The sequence below is a fragment of the Mixophyes fleayi genome, chromosome 12 (assembly GCF_038048845.1).
Source record: "Mixophyes fleayi isolate aMixFle1 chromosome 12, aMixFle1.hap1, whole genome shotgun sequence".
Lineage (NCBI taxonomy): Eukaryota > Metazoa > Chordata > Amphibia > Anura > Limnodynastidae > Mixophyes > Mixophyes fleayi.
In genome coordinates, this window is record NC_134413.1 from 8,518,794 (window position 1) to 8,536,609 (window position 17,816).

The following is a 17,816-nucleotide window of genomic DNA, read 5'->3' on the forward strand; positions in this document are numbered from 1 at the left end:
ACATGTAGGGCCTGATTCATTAACAAACGCAAAATTAACAGAATGTACGCGCAAAACGCATGAACATTGGGTGTACACAAGTCCATATTCAACAGGGAAGTGAAGATACGTCTGGTGATGAATATGGGTCTAGCTCCGCTCTGCTCTAACAGACACTGCAGGATACATCCAATATATATGTGGAATATATACACATATATATAAAAATAACTATTAAATTAATGTCACCTGTCAATAGTATAGTAATGATGTATTTTATGGAGAAAAAGACAACCTTTTTTTATTTTTCAATGTTTTGTCATTAATGACAAAACATTAAAAAATAAAAAAGATGTTTTTTTCACCACCAAATTAATTTATCATGATGTTATTAATGTCTATTGTACATAAAATAAATTGCTCTACTTGCTCTTGATTGTAAACACATGTTCTAGCTGTATACACAGCCGTCATCACTAGTAATCAGCACTTACACCTGACCTGTAGCTGGTGCAAGTGATACGACTGAAAAACATGCAACTTCGAGATGCCCAAAGGTTGAATTGGACGCTGCTGCGTGCGCTCGAGCTGGGCACACCCTTACTGTACATTGACTACGTGCCTGTGCCCAGTCCAATGAAAATTAATTGGACGTTGCTGCGTTTACTGGCGTATGTTCTGATTCTGGGCAAGCAAAATTCACATAATATGCACGTATGGGCATTTATGTTCCCTAATGAATCAGGCCCATAGTGCTTTTAAAATTAGAACAAACCCAGTAATCCAGCGCCAGATCCCGTAGGTGCCTCACACAACGAGCGCCCTCGTGCACATCTGGGTATAACAGTATCACTGAGCATTGATGTTTTACTGCCAGAACATCCCGCAGAGACGCATCGCACGCGGCTCCTACGTGACCTTCCGCTGAATTCAATTCCCCTCTTACTGTCACTTCAAATTGTCTACAAGGCGCATTGTAGGAACTATTAGAAATGCGCTGAGCTTGGATGTGAGGATCGAGCCACAGCCAACACCTGAACTAAGCAGACTCCGCAAAAACACATTACACGTTGTTTGAGGTATTATATAGATCTCCATGTAGTCCATTTCTATTTAACATCTCCACTCTATAATTACGTATATTTGCGGTTTCCTTGTCACCGGATCAATACTGAGCTGTCCCATCCGGGGGATTGGTTTTCAAGGCTTTAGAGAAGATTAGCTAAACATCTTCGATTATCTCGGCATGAAGCGAGAAACGCAAGTAACCCGATCTATAGAGCCGGCTCCCGGCTGTACAAAACTCTGGTTTATCAGTCACAACCCTCTTGTTAATGAATGAATGGCGCTGTCATTGATAATGGGGAAGTAATGGGAATTTCATTACAATATATTACGTTATCCTGCTAACTAATCTAATGCTGTAAGTATATAAGTACCCTCTCCTAGTAAGTAGTTTTAGAATATGTTGAAACACAAGATGATATAGAACATGTTACTGTGTTCTAGAGAGAGGCAGTAAATTATGTACTAAAATTATGTCCCCTTTAGGTGTGGATGGATTGTATTACAGGGGTTGGAAAGCTTGGGAGTCCCGAGGGTTTTCATCACCACCATTCATTTATATAGCGCCACTGATTCTGCAGCGCTGTACAGAGAACTCACTCACATCAGTCCCTGCCCCATTGGAGCTTACAGTCTAAATTCCCTAACACACACACACACACACACACACACACACAGAGACTAAGGTCAATGTTCATAGCAGCCAATTAACCTACCAGTAAGTTTTTGGAGTGTGGAAGGAAACCGGAGCACCCGGAGGAAACCCACGCAAACACGGGGAGAACATACAAACTCCACACAGATAAGGCCATGGTTGGGAATTGAACTCAAGACCCAAGTGCTGTAAGACAGAAGTGCTAACCACTGAGCCACCGTGATGCATTTGGAGATGTGTTTCTGATTAAGTCAAAGTCTAAATTGACTCTAACCTGGGGTCGGCTGGCAAATTTTAGCCCGGGGAGGCAAGACTCAGCTCAGCAGCTTATTATGAACATGCAAGTAGCCCAGTGACCTATTAATGAGCAGAATTGGAGCTTCGGTGACGCGATTGGCTGAAAATTGCGTCACCTTAACCCTGCCCCTAGTGGCACGATGACACAATTGCAGCATTGCACTATGAGGGCAGAGCTTCGATGACACCAAATCACGGAATGGAAAGTTCGGCAAGAATGTCATATTGACAAGAAACTAGGAACTATACTGGAGTGTAAATTGTTGGGCTGTAAATAAAGCTACAATTGTTAGGGATGTTGTCAAACCTGCATGTGCAGCGGCCCAGGTCTCCTGAACCGACCACGAGGATCTCAGACAGGACAGACAGTGCTAGAACCCAGGGGGCAGGCCCAAGATGCAGAGCAGAAAAGGAACCTACACCACCCACCAGATGAGGAGGGGGTTACAATTACTGTAACCTACAGATGAAGAACATTACTATGTGACCGCTGGATACAATGATATCCTTCCTATTCCTTCCTCACACAACCTAACATATACAATTATATTAGTGTACTTTACAATATGTAAGATAGTATTGACACTTCAATGAACACTATTTCTACCAACAAGAAGCCATTAATGATGACGTTTGAATGAGAATATTGATCTTTTAAGAATTTTCTACATATTACATCCTAAAGCTTGTTAACGAGCTGCCTCATTAATGAGCTGCCATCCCTACAAAGTAAAGTGCAAACAAGATTGATTCTGATTTTGGAACAAAATATATGTTTCATTTACTTCTATCTTCATCTCTTGTTTAGTGTTCTCTGTAACTGACAGAACCTGGTTAAGGATTCAGCCCGCCATAGGCGGCACGGTGGCTAAGTGGTTAGCACTAAGTGGTTAGCACTTCTGCCTCACAGCACTGGGGTCATGAGTTCAATTCCCAACCATGGCCTTATCTGTGTGGAGTTTGAATGTTATCCCCATGTTTGTGTGGGTTTCCTCCGGGTGCTCCGGTTTCCTCCCACACTCCAAGAACATACTGGTAGGTTAATTGGCTGCTATCAAAATTGACCCTAGTCTCTCTCTCTCTCCATCTGTGTGTGTGTTAGGGAATTTAGACTGTAAGCCCCAATGGGGCAGGGACTGATGTGAGTGAGTTCTCTGTACAGCGCTGCGGAATCAATGGCGCTATATAAATAAATGGTGATCATGATAGGCTAATACGTACATGGTGCCCCCTTGCCCAGCATGAAAGGCTAAGACGCGGTAGGTGAATACAAACTCGTCCTTAATTTAAAATCTGGCTTCCTTCACCCCCCACCGCAAAACAATGTTTATGTTCCTGTGTTTTCTAAATTCAGCACCACTTGTCTTTTTAAAAGGGTCACAACAATCTTTGTCACTCATTTTGTTTTTACTAAAATCAGAACTGTTTAGCAGAACGGAGGCAGGAACGACGCTACTGAGGGTGACGTTGTGATGGGGGAGAGGCTGTCACTCCTGCGCCTGTCTCCATCCCTGTCTCTCCTACTCGCTTATCATCAAGTGCCCGCCTGGGGATGACTCATTGATTTCAGCATTTACCATGGCAATACGTCAAGATTAAAACCTTACATTTTACTTTCATGTTTTATTTTTATTTTGGAGAACAACGATTCTCTTATATTTGAAATGGTTTTCAGTTTATACCTCTGCCTGTCACAATTTTGCACCACCCAAAAATGTTGCCCCCAAAAGCCTGAAGCCCTAGCCTGCAGCCTAATCGACCTATTGGATAATTGTCGCCTGGAAACTGCTGTATTAAATTTGACTATATTAAACATGCACTGAATTCTTTACAATTGTGAACTTAAATAATGATATAGAGGGACACATGTCGATTCACGCAATGTTTGCTTGTTAGTTCATAGGGATAGAGGAACATCTGTTGTGTAGCTGCAGATACTTCAATAAAAGTTTAGGGCCAGTCCAGTATAAATATTACATTTGTGTGCGGAGTCTTATGGGAAATGGAAAGTCCAAGGGGGAGGGGAGATCAAATTATAGCCTCCAATCACAGGCTGTCCTGCTACACGGATTCATCCTTATCTTCTTTCCTTCTTGTAATGAGAAGTCAGAACCACAGCTGTTTGTCAGGCACAGAGAGCGGAGTTTGGAAGGTTTGGACGTATTATTCTGCATTTGTGCAGCGTCTGTTCCCAGGATGTCGGACAGTGAAGGGCTAGCTGTGGGTAAGTCACAGATTTATTTTTACATACACTGGCAGCACAGTCTCACGTTTCACTGTCCTACAACTATACTGGAAGCACTGGCGACTGTCTGCCTGGCAGAGGCCTGCAGACGGGTACAGTGAGATGGCAGGAAAGCAGTTCCTGGGAGAAATTCTTCACAGTTAGGGCTTTCTTTTAAGAACTGCAGGAAATTGTAAAATAAATCCGGTTTTTGGGACTTTGTCTTGATTTTAAGTGTGAAATGTTCTGTGAAATATACCTGTATGTGCCTGCTGAGAGGTATATGACACAAGGCAATGTTCTGCAGATGTCTAGAGAGGTTATTACATACTAACCTAGACCAATGTCCCCAATGCATCGCTCTCTTGTGATGTGGGCGGGCCTTGATTGATTTGCATCCTCACGCAATGGAGCCTAATAATGCAAATTGCGTCATTGCACAGAAGGAGGCGGGGCCATGATGAGTGAAATCACGTCATCACGTCCCCCAAACTTGACCCTTGTAGGCAAGTGTGGCTTATTAAAGTGCGCTCAATGCTTTCACTAAGTAGAGGCAGACATTATGTGGGCGGACCTATAATGTTTGCAGCCAATCAATTCACTAGGAACCAGTGATATCACTTGGGTAGGTGCCCAGCGATCAGAGCTGGCGGCACACTGTAGGCCTGGTAAAAGTGGCAGGAGGGTGCCCCAAAGGTGCTTCACTGCACATGTGGAGACTTGAGTGGGCCTCGAGAAGGGATGAAAATGCGGGGGGCTTCGGAGGTAGTGGCAAGCCCCCCCTCATCTCCGGGCACCTATACCGACTGCACCTCTTAAACTCTCAGTAATGCCGCCATTGATCTTATACCTGGAAACCAAGAATGGATAAAACTGGATTATTGTTCATCCTCTAATGAAGGGAACTTCGTTCTTACAGATCTGTTTATAGTAACTCCATCCCGAACTGTTCTTCCTGCCTTGTATCTATGTGCGTCATCACATCTGAATGGTTGTTACATTTAGAAGTGTAAGTGTTACATGGAGATGTCAATGTATGACACACCCTGTGACCGGCTATTTTTATTGTCTTATTTGCTTTATCGTTTCAACAACACATGTTGCCAAAAAGGAAACTGGTGTCTAACCGTCCTTTATATCAGCTCTTTAACAAGCAAGATGTCTTTAAAGAGAAACAATGTTACTTTGTCTTCACGTAATACAGAAAGGCCCAGAAGGGAACCCAGTAGTGCAGTTTTCTACATCTCCTGCTCACAGGTGGTTAGACGTTAAAGTCTTTATTTACCCCTAGATTATAAGGATGCGGGCAGCACACTGTTACCTCTCTGTACCCAGTATTGTTTTATTACTCTTTGTTCCTAATTGTAAAGTGCTATGGAATATGTGGTCTTGTTTTAAATGGGTGTGATCTCATAAAAAATGGGTGTTGTATTGTGAGAACAAAAGTGATTTGGGTTGATTGTGAGGGGGGTCTTGTTTATCCAAACTTTCAATAAGTTGTCGGGTGTTGCTAAGCACAGATTTGATCGCTGATTGTTGATGCTCAGTGTCTGTTTTGATCCAATCCCTTCTCCTGCTGAGGGATCGTAATAACCAAACTTATCAGGAAAATTCAAAGCAAGGGTTGCACCAAACAGCAGATCGTCAATACATAAAGCCCAGAAGGAGTTGTTGTTAAATTAAATTAAGCTTTTAATTCTTTCATTTGCAGATTTCTCTGTTTAGAGGGGGACATTGGCCCAGTTTAGTCATAATCAGCTAAAATGGTTAGACGTATTGTTACAGGTATATAGGAAAGCTCTATAGGAAAGTACTAAAAATTGGAAAATTCTAAAGTTATCATGCAGATAAATCCCATTTAAATGCATATCATCCCCTGTATTTAAACCTTCAGATCGCTGGACTAGAAGGCAATTAGCTGCTTAATCAATTCCTTAATGTGATTTAGGAGAAAAGTAAAATGAGTTACTAAATACAGCACAATTTATATATATATAGTTGTGTTTTTCCTCTCACGTTCATGGAAACACGTTAGCATCTGTTTATAATATGCATCAATATGCCCAATCCAATTTGCCCAAAGCTTTTTTGAAAATGTGGGACGCATAGGACCCAGCAACATTGTGTCTGGGAAAACAGAATAAAAGGCATGCCCAATGGTGGAGTTTATTAAAGGAATCCATTTTATATAGGTTGCACTGAACAGCAGATTCTTAATGGAGCGCTCCAGGTTGGAGTCCTGATTCCATTAACTTGATTGATTTTAAGTTTCGGGTGGAGTTTAGTATGTTACCATTAAATCCTGTGTGTAACACTTGGCAAATTTGGCTCTGCACACCCCAACAGGGAAGTACCAGGGTGTGCGAGACATAACCAATGTTTCATCTAAGCTGAGGAACTGGAGATATAAAAAAAAAATTACATTGAATGTTAATAGAACTCCACCAAAAGCTCCTTAGTACTCTAATCCCATTGGCTACTGGTGATGTCCCTCCCCCATTTTCTATCCACTGCATATGAATAGATAGTACAGGACCCACAGGTGTCATACCACCTCTTGCCACTAGGCCACACCCTAACCTGTTGCATTGTGTAGGAGAACAATGATTGACAGGTGATCTCTATCAGTCTACTGAATAGTGAGCTGTGTAAGAAGGCTTAGTACCATCTTTAGAGAAAATAAGTTCTATAATCAGCATATTATTATACATTTATCTGTTAATATTTATATTAGGCAAATACAAAGGGGGCATTTAAAAAAAAAAACAGGATTTGAGTGTAATTAAAGGAAATAGATGACGATATAATTATTATTATCCTTTATTTATATAGCACCACTAATTCCGCAGCACTGTACAGAGAACTCACTCACATCAGTCCCTGCCCCATTGGGCCTTACAGTCTAAATTCCCTAACACACACACACACACATGCAGAATAGGGTCAATTTGATAGCAGCCAATTAACCTACCAGTATGTTTTTGGTGTGTAGGAGGAAACCGGAGCACCCTGAGGAAACCCACGCAAACACGGGGAGAACATACAAACTCCTCACAGATAAGGCCATGGTCGGGAATTGAACTCATGACCCCAGTGCTGTAAGGCAGAATTGCTAACCACTGAGCCACCATTCTGCCCTTGATGAAATGCATGCAGCAACTGTACAGTTAACAGAAAAGTGCAGACACCATATCCAGTCTGTAATTGTCTGTTCGGCTGCTTGTCCATTAGTGCCAATTACTGGCATTCCTGCAAAGAGGTATAAAGCAGGAGACATGAATAATTTAGTGGCCATTCCCTCTATGCACCCATCTTCCTTTGTATGTTGACACTGCACAGATTGTTGTCCATATATTAAGTTTCGCTCTCATCAATGATGGATGAAGAGGTCCGTGTTTGCATGTAACAGTACACACAGCCTCCCATGGTCTGTCCTGTAACACTCAGCAAGGGTGGAGTCCTGTGTCAGGACAGTGGAAAGCAATATGTAGAGGTCAGCGTGGAGGAAATAACAAACACATATAAATCAGAGGGAGAGGGAGATACAAATATTTGAAAAAAAATTTGCGGTATGCGAGTTCTGTGAGTCATCAGTAACAAAAACAACTGCAAAATATTTGCAGGGCTGTGGGCGATCCGGTTTGTGGGCGATGCAGGGCAAGTACAGCTATCAGCCACGGGCACGCACAGCCCTCTGTGCACTATGCATGCCACGCTGCTGCTATCCAGAAGAATGACATATTAGTTTGTGTGGGACTTGTGGCAAGCATCCAGTTGTTATGTCTATAATCCAGCTCTGAATATGCAGATGTACAATACATATCTGCTTACATAGAAACATAGAATTTGATGGCAGATAAGAACCGCTTGGCCCATCTAGTCTGCCCATTGTTTTATTAACCTATGGTAACTTTAAACCCTATTTAGTCCTTCATTTTGTGTAAGGATATCCTTATGTGTATTCCAAGCATGTTTAAATTGCTCTACAGTATTATCCTCTACCACCTCTGATGGGAGCTATTCCACTTATCCACTACCCTTTCTGTGAAGTAGTTTTTCCTCACATTCCCTCTGAACCTCCTTCCCCCCAGTGTCAGTACACGTCCTCGTGTACTAATACTTCTCTTCCCTCCAGTGTCAGTACATGTCCTCGTGTTCTAATACTTCTCTTCCCCCCAGTGTCAGTACATGTCCTCGTGTTCTAATACTTCTCTTCCCCCCAGTGTCAGTGCATGTCCTCGTGTACTAATACTTCTCTTCCCCCCAGTGTCAGTACATGTCCTCGTATTCTAATACTTCTCTTCCCCACAGTGTCAGTACATGTCCTCGTGTACTAATACTTCTCTTCCCCCCAGTGTCAGTACATGTCCTCGTGTTCTAATACTTCTCTTCCCCCCAGTGTCAGTACATGTCCTCGTGTTCTAATACTTCTCTTCCCCCCAGTGTCAGTGCATGTCCTCGTGTTCTAATACTTCTCTTCCCCCCAGTGTCAGTGCATGTCCTCGTGTTCTAATACTTCTCTTCCCCCCAGTGTCAGTGCATGTCCTCGTGTTCTAATACTTCTCTTCCCCCCAGTGTCAGTGCATGTCCTCGTGTTCTAATACTTCTCTTCCCCCCAGTGTCAGTACATGTCCTCGTGTACTAATACTTCACTTCCTTTGTAGAATGTTTCCCTCCTGTACCTTGTTATAACCCTTGATATATATTAAAGTTTCTATCATGTAATATTGATTTCCACCACATCTGCACAGGTATCCGGGATCTGTCATATACAGATAAGCTATTTATGATTTTATATTTGGTATGCACTTTTATACACGGGTGTGATGGGCGCATGACTGTTGTTTCTACACTAGGAGGCACCTTTTATCTTTCTTCCTTTTAAGATTCTACTTTTTACTGTATGAACGAAAAGGACTCTAAAGGATGGCGCCACCGGAATGAAAAGGAGTGCTTTTAAAAACACTGGGATAGTAGTGAATGACAGGTATATAAGTCCTGAGTTTCTGTCATTTGTGTGTTAAATCCCCAGGTAGAGTGTTTGTGGTTGGGGAAAGCTTCCCAGATTGTCTTCAGTTATAATAAAAACTGGTAAGGGTCCCTGGGAGTTTTGAATGGAGAGAGGAGGGCGGGCTCCATTCATATGGTCCGTTTCGGGTTTTCCAGAGAGCTAGCAATTTGCTGGCTAATCAGGAGCTGCACCTGATGAGGGGCTGCTATAAAGCTGCTAGGCAGTTCACTCAGTCTCTAACAGTCTGGGGAGCAGGTGGATGCTTGCTGAGGCTACAATTTATAGCCAGTTCTGTTGTTTTGAATGTGTGTGTGGGACACTAGGTCCCTCACTTCAGAGAGGGAGATCCTGTGCTAAGTTATTGCCAGACAGGCAAGGTTTTTTGTTTAAGTTTTACGTGGCTTTATTGCTGGTGAATACAACTAACTGCAGCTCCAAAAACTAAAAACACTTGGCTGGTGTGACATCCTTGGCTGATCTGTATAAAGTGCAGCCATTTACCCCAAAAGACGGTAACCCTGGTCTGATTATCTGACAGTATATATATATATATATATATATATATATATATATATATATATATATATATATATATATATATATATACAGTATATGTTATAACACAAGTATTCTAGTTCGTCCGATGAAAGTCCATCTAGGGCTGAATTGGTGCTGGGATCCAGTGTATCATCAATTTGGAGATGTTACCATTGGTGCGAGTTGATTTAAATTGAGATGTTTAAAATCATTGAGCATACAGTTACATTTCACATGTTATCTTCTGCTTGGACAAACCCACGCCTACAGACAACTTTTTGTTTCCCACGAAGCAGTTCATCTAACAAAATAATTAATGATGGCATGTTTGGGGCAGGAGAACACATCTGCCCACATTAAATGATCCAAATTGATAAGATTTGAGGATTTTAAACCAAATGCCTTTTTAATGGGAAATTGCTGGTATAAGCCCCTTTAAGAATTAAGGACTAACCCTTCCATTAGCAGATTACTTCCACAGTGTCACCTCCTGCGGTTCCCAAGCTGTTATGAGCCTGGATGATCCCAAACTTGTTTTAATGTGTACAGAAAATTGACAAGACAAAGCGTGATACTGGGAGCGGCCTTACTAAGTGTCACATAACGTGACCCGATCTGACTGTGCCTTTATTTCTTACATTACTATAAGGACACATCAGTCAAATGAAAAACACAGCTGATTGGGCAAGTCATTAATCATGTGCTCTCTGGAGACGCATTTTAATTGGCTGCCTGCAAAATTGCCATCGTCTAAAAATTACATTTCTAATATATTGGCTTTACTTTACATTACATCAACCAACACAATTTATTTTCTAGCGGAATTATTTGTACTAAAGAATGAAAAAGAACAGAAATATTACAGAAAGCACCAAGAGTGACATTCAAGTTACATTTATAAGCAGAACTTTTACTTGAGGTATATAGTTATATTGCAATGTAATAAATATTGCAGGATCCGAGTGCCACCAGAGTGGGTTTTATTTGCTTTTATTACAAAAGCAAATGCTAAAGTAATATTTCATGACGTTAGAGCACTCCTGAGATTAAATAAGTTTATGAAAAGAAGTTGGTTGTATGAGCTTTGTTTCCTAGGGAAAGGTGTTAGGTATGTTAATCGGATGGTATGTGGAGAGGCTCATACATAACTTGTTATTATTAATTGTTTGTTTTTCTGTTGTAACTTTATCTGTCAGAGCAGAGACGGAGTAAGACCCCACGGGGCCCTAGAGAACATACTGGGCCCCCAACTCCCTCAGTTTGTAAAAATTTTTTAAAAAAAACAGGTTAGGGTAATCTGGGTCCTCAGTTCCCACTGGGTTCAAGACAAAAGACTAGGTTGCCTAATCTATGATCCAGCTCTGCCCTAAGCAAGAGAGGGGTACTCACTTGCTTAAGGGGTACAACAAGATCCCTTCCAAAATCTACTCCCAAATTATTTACTATATTAAATGAATATTAAAAAAAAACAAAAAAACACCCCTTACACCCCACATCTAGGACAGAGGTTTTCAAACCCTGAAGAGTTTGACAACAGGTCATGTTTTCAGGGTTTCTTTCTGTAGAAACAGGTGGGATAATTACTGACCCAGAAAAATAGATTAACTCACCTGTGCACGATTAAAGAAATCCTGAAAACATGACCTGTAGGTAGCTCTTGAGGACTGAGTTTGAGCACCTCTGATCTAGGATATATTAAGGTCGTGTACATCATCTATGATATAGGTACCAATAAAATAAATAGGACTTGTGTATATGTTACAGGGAAGATGCAAAAATATGTATCTATTGAACACTGAATAATAAAATAGTGGGTTGAAAAATCTGCATAGAACTTATGTGTTTGCAGTAGTTGGTGAATGTTTATTTGCTATTCAGTATTTGCATCTTTTGGATGTTTGTACTGTTTTTTTGCCAATCTTTCTGTACACTTCAATGTATCTCACTTCCTCCATGCTCTCCTTCCTCCCTCCCGTCCTTCGTTTGTCCCATCGGTCATCCCTACTAGTGATTTATAGAAGTGTAGCCTAGAATTTATCATCGAACGTCTATAAATCCAATTTGGTGAAAAGCTATAGACAGTCAATATGAACCACTGTTTGCTGATCAACTTGCAGCATCGGCCGTGAGATTATTTGAGTGTCAGCATCAGTTTCATTTTTTTTAGCCGCTGTGCGCAATAGATCTCATTATAAAGAGTAAGCGGTGATTATATTGTTATGGAATATTCAGTAAAACTGTCTGGATATATTTAATAGTCCTTGTTTTCTTCCCAGGACTTATTTGGTTTTAAAACTTTCAGCTTTGCTGCTTCTTGTGTGCTAAAGTGTACCCCATCGCCTGCACCTAGAGGCGTAGGAATGAATATTTTTATGGGCGGGGGGGGGGGCAAAAAGGCCAAGGACTATTATAGGGCTTGGAGTCCCTTTTTCTTGCGTTTGTATATCTACAGTCACTGTTATAACTGTCGTAAAGCGAGATACCAAAGACTCCCAATCCGGTGTCAGTTTTTCAGGAGTTGGCCAACCACAGGTTCATCGGGTATTATAAAAATGATTATAAAAATGTATACCTTATTAAATATAAGTTATTTTTAATTTCAACTACCAATTACTACAATAGCTGTTCAATTGTTCATCTTAAAAAATTACATTTTTCATAGTCAGTAACCTAGTTTTTATTCAGATTTCATTGACAGCCTAATCTCATTTGATTGGAAGTATTTTTCAATCTATTATCACTGCCTCACTGGTTATGGTCTGTGCTATAAATTTAAATTGCTATATCTCATGTTTGTTACTGGGGCACCGCACGAAATTCAGGGTAAAAGTAAAATAAATAGTTGTTCATTATCAATACATGGTATTTATTAAATGTTTATGAACGGAACACTTAGGGGCGAGCTCGCTTTTTAATTTTACATTCTACGGAGGCACTCTACACATTGCACATGCGCAGAAGTCAGCCGGCAATAGACGCAGGAGTGTTGACGGATAATCACCCGCGCGGATATCGAACTCAGAAAGACTGGATTTACTAAAACAGTATCAGTCTTTGAGAAAGCGCAAACTTCAAGAAATCAATTTAGGACTCAATGTCTGGATGCATCAAGAGCGAGTGAACTGCTACTTGTTCCACTGAATCATCACCTTGATCTAAACCACAGAAAGTGTTTATTTTTCACGGGACCAATACTAAGGAACATCGCAACTGTATGTATCTACAGGCTATTCCAGTGATTAGTGGTTTATCCTGTTGAAACTAAATAATAACTTTCTTTCCCAATTGGGCTTTGTTCTTTTAATATATTTTGCATATGTACCTGCACCAGCAAGACGTATGTTACATTACAGCTTTTTATTTAACACTGACCCAGCAATAATATGCAGTAAGATTAGTTAGCAATCACTTCCCGGAATAATACACACTACTTGATCCGAGATATTTGTAATGCAAATGAGATCAGTGACATTATTTGAATACTCCTTTCCAACGACCTTGTAATCCTAAGCCGCATTAGTGACATCACCATAATACTTGGGTTTAAGGAAGAATTACGTCTATGAACAGGTGCGAGTTGAGTGAGTTCCCTCGCTGTAACCTTTTTACATAACTTCCCAGGAATACAGGTCCATGAACACAGTACATGAAGCCACTATGAAGTCTATTCCTGAAGAGTCTTTCCAGACCAGTCACGGTGGAGGACAGGAGCCCAGATCAGGTTACTGGAGATACCCAATATCTCTTTATTCTGCTAGAGAAGAGACGTTGTAGACTGTTCTACAGACTAATAGTTTAGTGCATGGGAACAGATCATAGTTTATGATGGAGACCAGAATGATACTGAATGCTGTGAATTGTTAGACTGTGGTGTTATACGTTGGGGTATTGTCCCAAGTAAACTCTGTATACTGATTTCCAGTACTAAATTTCAAGACTTTTCCTTGGAAGTTGTTGGTCGTTTTTAAGTATTGATGAAGTATAGTTTTTCTGCATGCTAGATATAATACTCAGCATTTATATTTATTCTGTATGTATGGAGACCTGCATAGTACTACCTCTGTTTGCATTTTCTTTTTCTGTATTTATGTAGAATTGCACAGTACCACTTCTCTAGTTTTGTGTTCTGCAAGCAATGTTCAATATATGTCTATAGCAAAACAACCAACTGTATAATGGAAGAATACCGTATACTTTCTGCCATCTGACTCCTCTGTCTTTTCTCTGCACCTCTCAAATTGTCATCCGTGCCCACCCTCTTGGGCTCAGGTTACCAACTTGTACTGATTATCCCTCACCCTATCTCTCTAGCTGTGCATCGAGCTTCCTGAGTTACAGTGCTTATTGTTAATTGTACCGTGCTGTTTCACCTTGTATTTTACTATTGTTTGTTCTTGTACGGCGCTAGGGACACTGTGTGACGCTCCATAAATGAAAATTAATAATAATAATAATAATAATAATAATAATAATAATAATATACCTGGGAGTGTGGTTTGCAGATTCTACAATTGTTTATGAAGATTGTTATCTCTTTTATTTGAGTCAAGTAGTATTTTAATGTTCCTTTAAGAAGTTGTACAGTTGGTTGTTTTGCTATAGCCCAGTGTTGGCTAACCTGTGACACTCCAGGTGTTGTGAAACTACAAGTCCCAGCATACCCTTCCAACATTAAGCTGCTATATATTGGCAAAGCATGCTGGGACTTGTAGTTTCACAACACCTGGAGTGTCACAGGTTAGCCAACACTGCTATAGACAGTGCACAGACCACATAAAATATAGTGTTTTACTTATATTTATTAGACCAAGTCATTAATCTAGCAAACTAGTATAACCTCATGGGACTAACCCAAGCCCATATGCTTTCCTGATCTGATCAGTAGGATTTTAAATAAAATGTCTCGGCAAATTGCCTCAGTTGACTTTAATGAATATTGGCTCAACCCATAAAATGTCAGCCTCCGTTGTAGGTAGGAGACTAGTGGAAAGGGAGGGTTTACAGGAAAGTGGGTGGGGTTTTGACAAAATGTGGGTGGGGTTTGCGGACAAGGGCATGTTTTCCTAGAGGTGGGGGCTTGGCTTGTACGGGTCAGTGGACGGGCTTTTTTTTAATCCCGACTTTGCCACGATAAATGCTGGGATGTCTGGGAGGTATACTAATGCATTTTAATACTAGTGTTACTATTTATCAATCACTGCCCCATTGCAGCGATAACTTTTATATTTTATCATTGCTTATTGTTGAGATAATGGTTCGCCAAAGTTAAACATTCAGATCATGCTGGGACAGCGCCAGCAAATACATTCTGATTCTGATTAATGGTTCTATGTCAGACACCCATTGCATTAAGCAATATTACTTACGATGGCTTACTACTTTTTATTATGAACCCACGCATTTCATTGGTTAACAGACTCCAGAAATTCTAGTTTATTTAATTAGCTCTCTAACTTTAAGGTCAACGCTTCTAAGTCCAAAGCTTTAAATATCTCACATCCCCGAGGTCATTTCTTTAAAATTAATCTTCCCCTTTTAGTGCAAATTTGGAGTGATTGGAGCCATCTGAGGAAGCTAAATTTCTCGCCACTACTAAGCATTATCGCAAGGGATAATTGGAAACATTAATGTGATCCTAATGAATATATTGCCAAGGATACTTTACTTCTTTCAAACTGTTCTGAAATTCCTATTTAATTCCGTTCGTAAAGACTAGCAATCCATTACTCCTAATTACATCTTGGCGGGTAGAAAACCAAGGTTAAAGTAATACTCGTAAAACATTTATTTCTCCAAAATCGAGAAGTGATTTGCAGGAGTCTAATCACCTACTTTATTATTATCTGTTATTAGCTGGAAATGCTACCAAAGCTGTAGTGGGTAGAACTTGGAAATCTCATGTCATAACTTGTCCTATGTATGTTGGCGCTGTCCCCAGGATTACATAGTATCTGATTAGAAACTGGGCGATACCTTAAGACTTCACAGTGGGTCAGTTTTTCAAAGAAGAACATTTATGGTCTTTCCCGGAGCTAAAAGAGAAATCGCACCCCAGGCAGGGAACGCCTTTTGGCAACACCTCTATATTTGGCACTTATTAATGACTTGTACCCACCATAAAAATGTCACTAGGAATCTAACATGTTTTGAAAATATGTTTATACCCAGTCCGTGCTTTTTGTTGCAAGATACATTCCATAAGTAAACTCCTGATGATCACTACTGGTTGTGAGTGTGTACACACTTCCACATTTGCCCGACATCGTTCCATCATTGATCGTGATTTTTAGGAAGTTTATAAAACCAGATTAAACGATGCGATGTGTTTTGGTGCGATAAAACATAATTGTGGGAGCGTACACACTAATGCAATATCTGACCAAATAGTTGTTTATTGTGTGATCGGCACGATAATTGCATTGGTGTGTACCCAGCTTATGTATGCTAGAAGACGGTCCCAAATCTTGGGTGAAGGAATAGATGAGTTTTATTACTGGTCTCTTGTAAGTCAATCAAAACACCTTTGTTCTTGTAATTATGCTACTTAGGAGTGAATTTATGTTTCCTCCAAAAAAGTTGCCTCTCTTGTCGTCACTATTTGCAGCAATAACAGATGCTGTTTCGGACTAATTTATCATTAAAGTTATGCCAGGATAGCACAGATAAGATGCTCTCCCGGCAAAGACTCTCCCAGCTAAGTGCAGCTGTGAAACTCTCTTTGGGGCTCTCCCCTTCATGACGTATCTACGCATGTGCGAACCTAATTCTGCGTAAGACCCCTCTCCAACTGGGCTTTCATAAAAAGCTGCAAAAGCCATCTTTGGGTGAGATAAGCAATCGGAGACAAGCTGTTAAATTGGCCTGTTTCACAGTCCCCATAGTAAACTATAGGGACAGCTCTTGCAAATGTTTTTGTACTGAACGCCCGAGAGATCTCCGATATCTGCTGCATTACAGTAATGATAAATAAGTTTGATCGTTAAATAGTGCCCTAATCTGGATTTAAGGGATGGCGAGCTGTGATAAAAAGACCCCTAAATCTGTTAACACTATGGTCTGGGCCAGCGGAAAACGGTAAGTCCTAATTCCTGACGCGCGTTCCTGGGGGCTCAACCAGCCCCGAAAAAATCTTTTTGTTGCCAGCAGTGGCCCACGTAGCATCCGAGTCCCTGCATAGAGCAGGGATCAGAATAGGTACCGGGGTATAGGGGAGCGTCGAATGCACAGTAAATCCCCAGAGATGGTATATGGATATGTCAGTGCACTATGGTATTGATGGCCTCTTTTCATGCATTCTTTGTACCCACAAAAAAACGAATTACTGAAGGTGCAACCATCCTCAAGGGGACTTCTTAGTTACAGTCCTATTGAACCAATAGCAGAACTAACACCATTGCAGGAAGTGTGGCTCCTCTGAGGCCCCCGCTCCCCCTGGTTCGGCACATGCACTGTGAAGACCTAGTTTACTGTATAGTCGCGAGATCCACGTACATGCAGGAAAAGCTCTGCTATTCTGCAAGAGCACAGGAGACTAGAGTGTGCCCGTACCCCAAATTTAGCTGTGTGACCCAAGTGATGCCTGTGTTGGACAATGGTTTAATAACACTTCCAGGAGAGGCCTCAGACTCTCCTCCCTTTTGATGTTACGTCTGCACCAGATGTCATTTTCTAGGTATATAAGGTCTACTTTTAAACCTATGAATTCAGGGATTACCGCCCCACTTTTTCAGACTGGTTGCATAACATAGAACATTTAAGGCACACGAAACAGCCAATCAATGCACAATATTTGTGACACTTATGAAACATATCAGTTGTCCCGACTTCCTTGGTTTAAAAAAAGAAAAAAAGAAAAACAACTTTACTTAAAAAATATAATTTTTTAAATATTTGGGGGCAGGGAGGCGTCTCTGTTTCTTGCTCTTCTTTGATTCGTCTCTCCGTTCTTCACTTGTTTCTTGTTTACGTTTTGTTTAAATCATTCTATTTAGTTGTTAGTGTATATAACATTTATCCTATTTCATGTTTTTTGTTTTGTATGTCTATAT

General features: G+C 40.7%; 1 protein-coding gene across 6 annotated transcripts in view; it reads left to right on the forward strand.

The window, feature by feature from the left end:
- Nucleotides 1–13,333: 13,333 nt before the first annotated feature.
- The window catches only part of EML1 (EMAP like 1), a 79,296-nt gene continuing 74,813 nt past the window's right edge, over nucleotides 13,334–17,816 (forward strand). For all 6 annotated transcript variants that reach the window (XM_075193537.1, XM_075193538.1, XM_075193539.1 and 3 more), the window contains exon 1: nucleotides 13,334–13,489. In XM_075193537.1, the coding sequence (XP_075049638.1) occupies nucleotides 13,402–13,489 (88 nt within the window). In that variant the 5' untranslated portion in view covers nucleotides 13,334–13,401. The remainder of the gene's footprint in view (nucleotides 13,490–17,816) is intronic.